General features: G+C 45.3%; 1 protein-coding gene across 1 annotated transcript; it reads left to right on the top strand.

The window, feature by feature from the left end:
• The first annotated feature begins 380 nt into the window (after positions 1–380).
• Positions 381–4718, top strand: LOC131996040 (uncharacterized). The gene is made up of 2 exons (XM_059365467.1): positions 381–2815; positions 4316–4718. Exons 1-2 carry the CDS (start codon positions 381–383, stop codon positions 4716–4718), a joined length of 2838 nt encoding a protein of 945 aa, XP_059221450.1.

The raw sequence follows: 4718 nt of genomic DNA on the forward strand, positions 1-4718 counted from the left end.
TTGTTCAGAGGAGCCCTTTGACGAATGATGGTTTCCATTTGGCATGGAAAAATCTATGCGCTCGTTATGAGAATAGACGAATCCTTGTTAACGGGCAGCTAAAGGTTTTGTTCAATCTTCCTTCCATTTCCAAAGAGTCCGCCAGTGCACTTAAACAGTTGCAGCGCGACCTTACTTCTTGTATCTCGGCCCTAGAGTTGTATGACATTGATGTCAGAGGTTGGGACCCTCTATTCGTATTTCTCTGTTCGAATCGTCTTCCAGAGTCCACACTTACCTTATGGGAGCAGGGTCTCGCAGATAAGACTGCAATTCCTAAGTGGTCTGACCTTGACTCCTTTCTTACGAATAGATACCGGACACTGGAGTCCGTTTCTGAAATGCGTGCCAATCCCAATGCAAGGGATCAAGATTCAAAATCCAATAGCACGAATACTAAGAGTTCGAGAAATATTAATTCATTCCAAGTGAGAGTTTCGGGTCCACAATGTCCTTTATGTCCAAGAGAGTTCCATGTGATTAGGAAGTGTCCTAAGTTCATAGCAATGGACATTAATCAGAGAAAGTCCGAGATAAGGAAGCAAGGTCTGTGTTTGAACTGTTTTTCTAAAACTCATCACGTTCGAAATTGTACAAGCAAGAACACTTGTTTCCAGTGCCAGAGGAAGCATAATACTTTGCTTCATGAGAGTTCCGCTAATCCAGAGGCCAGTAACTCAAGAGTGCAGACTCCGGCAAATACAAATTCAGGTTTGAATGCAAACTCCTCACCTTTCGCTCCTAGTCCTATACAGTCCACTAGTTCTGGTACGGGAGTCGTTCAAACCTATTTCTCTTCCAGTTCTCGTGGCGTTTTGCTGGGGACTGCTTTGGTTGATGTGTTGCACTTGGGTGTTACGTACCAGGCACGAGTGCTTTTGGATTCTGGGTCGCAGGGTACATTCATTTCAGAGAGACTTTTCAATAGATTGCAGCTCCCATATAGAAAAGTCAATGCTCAGATTTCTGGTCTGAATGATTCCATGGCTGCTTCCGTTCGAAAGGAATGTACTCTGCTTCTATGTTCGAGATATGCAGATGCTCAAATTTCGGTTAAGGCCTTCGTTATTACTAATTTATCTGGTGCCCTTCCATCTCATTCAATACCCCCCTCCATCTTCTCTCAGCTGCCCCAATTCGAGCTGGCAGATCCACTATTTCACAGGAGTTCCAGTATTGATATTCTGATTGGTGGTGACTTCCTTCCTTCCATCATGCGGTCCGGCGTGAAGCATGATATTTGTGGTTCCTTGATGGGCCAAAATACCATCTTTGGATGGATTTTGACTGGCCCCATTCCGATCCAATCTCCATCTCCATATTCCAGAATTATTTCCAACTTTTGTGAAATCTCTTTGGACAAAGAGATTTCGAGATTTTGGGAGGTGGAGAATCTTCCAAGGAAGAACTTTGTGTCAGCAGCTGATAGATTTTGTGAGGAATTGTTCGTTTCAACTACTAAGAGGGATGAAGATGGAAGGTACGTTGTTCATCTTCCGTTCAAAAGAGATTTTCCCAAGAGTATATCTCTAGGTAATTCACGGACAAGTGCTATGGCCCAATTTTTGAGAAATGAAGTCCGCCTCCTTCGCAATCTTGCGTTCAAGGATGAGTATGATTCCGTTATCCAAGAGTACGCGAATTTAAGCCACATGTGTCAAGTTGAGACTTCTAGTTCTATGGGAAGTGCGTCTCATTACTACCTGCCGCACCATGCGGTTATAAAACCAGAGAGCACTACCACCAAAGTTCGGGTGGTTTTCAATGCTTCTTCACCTTCCTCTAATGGCGTGAGTCTTAATGACACTTTGCATACAGGTCCTGTGTTGCAGAGTGATCTGACTGTGTTGATTCTCAAGTGGCGATTCTTTCGGTATGTGTTCAATGCCGACATTCAAAAGATGTACCGGCAGATTAGAGTTCATCCCAATCACACACCGTTCCAAAGAGTTCTATTTCGAAGAGATCCAAGTGACGACGTTCAAGATTTCGAGTTGAAGACTGTCACTTTCGGTGTGAATTGTGCTCCATACTTAGCTATTCGCACTCTTTTCCAACTTGCTGATGACGTTCAATCCAGTCATCCTATTGCCAGTGAAATACTTCGCAGTTCTATGTACGTGGATGATGCCCTAGTGGGTGCACATTCGCTGCAGAAGGCAATGCAGTCTAAGGAGCAGTTGATATCCGCTTTGGCTTCGGCCGGCTTCCTCCTGAGAAAATGGACAGCAAATTCAAAGGATATTCTAGCAGGTCTTCCTTCCGATCATTTGCTGTGTGAAGATTTTTTGGACTTCGACGACAGTAGCACAGCAAAAATGCTAGGAATTCGTTGGAATGCTCGATCCGATTCGTTCTATTTCACTACCAAGCCATTCCCAGATTCATCCAGAGATACTAAAAGAGAACTCCTTTCCCAGATTTCAAAGCTTTTCGATCCTGCTGGTTGGCTATCGCCATGTATTGTGGTAGCAAAGATTCTTATGCAGAGGATATGGTCAGAGGGTACGGGCTGGGACGAGGTCGTTACCCCTGGCACACTTGCAAAGTGGAAAGAGTTTCAGACGTGTTATTCGGCTATAAATGAAGTTCGAATTCCGAGGTGGCTTCATTATGTTCCTTCCGCCGATATTCAATTCCATGGCTTCTGTGATGCTTCAGAAAGGGCATACGCAGCAGCTTTGTATGTGCGAATAGCTACAACTACTTCGGTCTCCACACATTTGGTCTATTCAAAGACAAGAGTGGCTCCTGTTAAGACATTGTCCATTCCGAGGTTAGAGCTTTGTGGGGCTGTTCTATTGGCAGAGATGTTAGATACATTACTTCCGACACTTAACATTCCCAAGTATTCTCTTTTCTGTTGGACAGACTCCACTATTGTCCTTTCCTGGCTTTCGAAACCTCCGTGTTGTTGGGCAACATTTGTTGCAAACCGAATTTCAAGTATAGTTCAAGTGGTTGACCCCTCCAAGTTCGGTCATGTTCCTTCAGAGACGAATCCTGCCGACCTCGCTAGCCGAGGTCTCCTGCCTCAGGATATCGTCGCAAATGAGTTGTGGTGGTCGGGACCTGAGTGGCTCCGCGACTCCCCTGAGTGTTGGCCTAATTCTGTTCAATCCACTATTCCCGAGATAGATTTGGAGCGTAAAGCCATAAAGGTTCATCATACTTACTTTCAGAACTACCAGGACGTTCTTGAACGTTTTTCTTCCTATCCACGAGCGCTACGTGTACTGGCTTATGTGTATCGATTCTTCTATCGTACTCATCCAAGATTTCGTTCCAGCTTTTCAAAGCAGTCCACTTTGATCACAAGTTCTGAGCTTGTACTGGTTAGAGATGGATTGATTCGAGTGTGTCAAAAAGCGTGTTTTCCAAATGAGTACAAGTGTTTGTCGTCACAAGAGCAAATTTCGAAATCAAGTTCTATTCTGAACTTAAACCCGTTCCTGGACGCTGAGGGGCTAATTCGTTCATGTGGCCGGCTGGAATCATCAGTCGGCCTTCCGTACAATGAGAGACACCCGATAATAATGCCCTACGGTTGTCAATATTCCAGGCTGCTCGTGAAGTTCATCCACCAACTTACTATCCACGGTGGGAATCAGCTTGTACTTCGTATGGTCAGATCACAGTACTGGATCCCGAAGGTCAAGAATTTAATCAAAACGACCATCCATAAGTGCAAGCCTTGCATTCTCTACAAGAGGCGTTGTCAGCAGCAGCTCATGGCGGCTTTGCCGCCAGAGCGCACCGAGTTCACTCGTCCATTCACTCGAACGGGTTTGGATTTCGCGGGTCCTTTCGACATAAAGAGTTACAGTGGGCGGGCCTGTCGTATTACGAAAGGCTACGTCTGCGTTTTCGTGTGCTTCTCCACAAAGGCGATACACTTAGAGGCGACGTCCGATTTGTCCACTCCCACGTTCTTAGCGGCTTTCCATCGTTTTGTTTCTCGGCGGGGTTGTCCGTTGCATCTATATTCCGATAACGGTACAACTTTCGTCGGAGCTTCCAGGATCTTAGAGAGAGAATTTATTCATGCTGCTCGTGCTGGAACTGAGTCGAACTATGCGCACCAGTCTTTGAGTTGGCATTTCATCCCGCCTGGAGCTCCTCATATGGGAGGACTCTGGGAAGCGGGAGTAAAGAGTTTTAAGTCCCATTTTCGAAAATTTGCTGGTTCCTTCAAATTTACATTTGAAGAGTTCTCGACAATCCTGTCGAGAATTGAAGCATGCCTCAATTCGCGCCCGTTGTCTCCTATATCCAGTGATCCTAACGATTTCGCTGCCTTAACTCCAGGTCATTTCTTGATTGGTACTCCCATTCTTGCTCCGATCGATCCACGCATTGAGGAGAGTCCTGTATCGATTTTGAACCGATGGCAGAGACTTAAGGCTATTCATCAGAGTTTTTGCGTTCGATGGAAGAACGAATATTTACGAGAACTACAAAAGCGAGTTAAATGGCAAAGTTCAGAAAAGAATATAGAAGAGAACACACTAGTCGTTATTCAAGATGACAACCTTCCACCAAATGTTTGGCGTCTAGGCAGAGTTTGCAAGACGTATTTCGGCACTGATCGCAGAGTTCGGGTTGCTGACGTGGTGACTCAGAAGGGCACCATTACGCGACCCATTACCAAGCTTGTCGTCATTTCCTCTCCGAATTAA

Source organism: Stomoxys calcitrans, chromosome 1 (assembly GCF_963082655.1).
Source record: "Stomoxys calcitrans chromosome 1, idStoCalc2.1, whole genome shotgun sequence".
NCBI lineage: Eukaryota > Metazoa > Arthropoda > Insecta > Diptera > Muscidae > Stomoxys > Stomoxys calcitrans.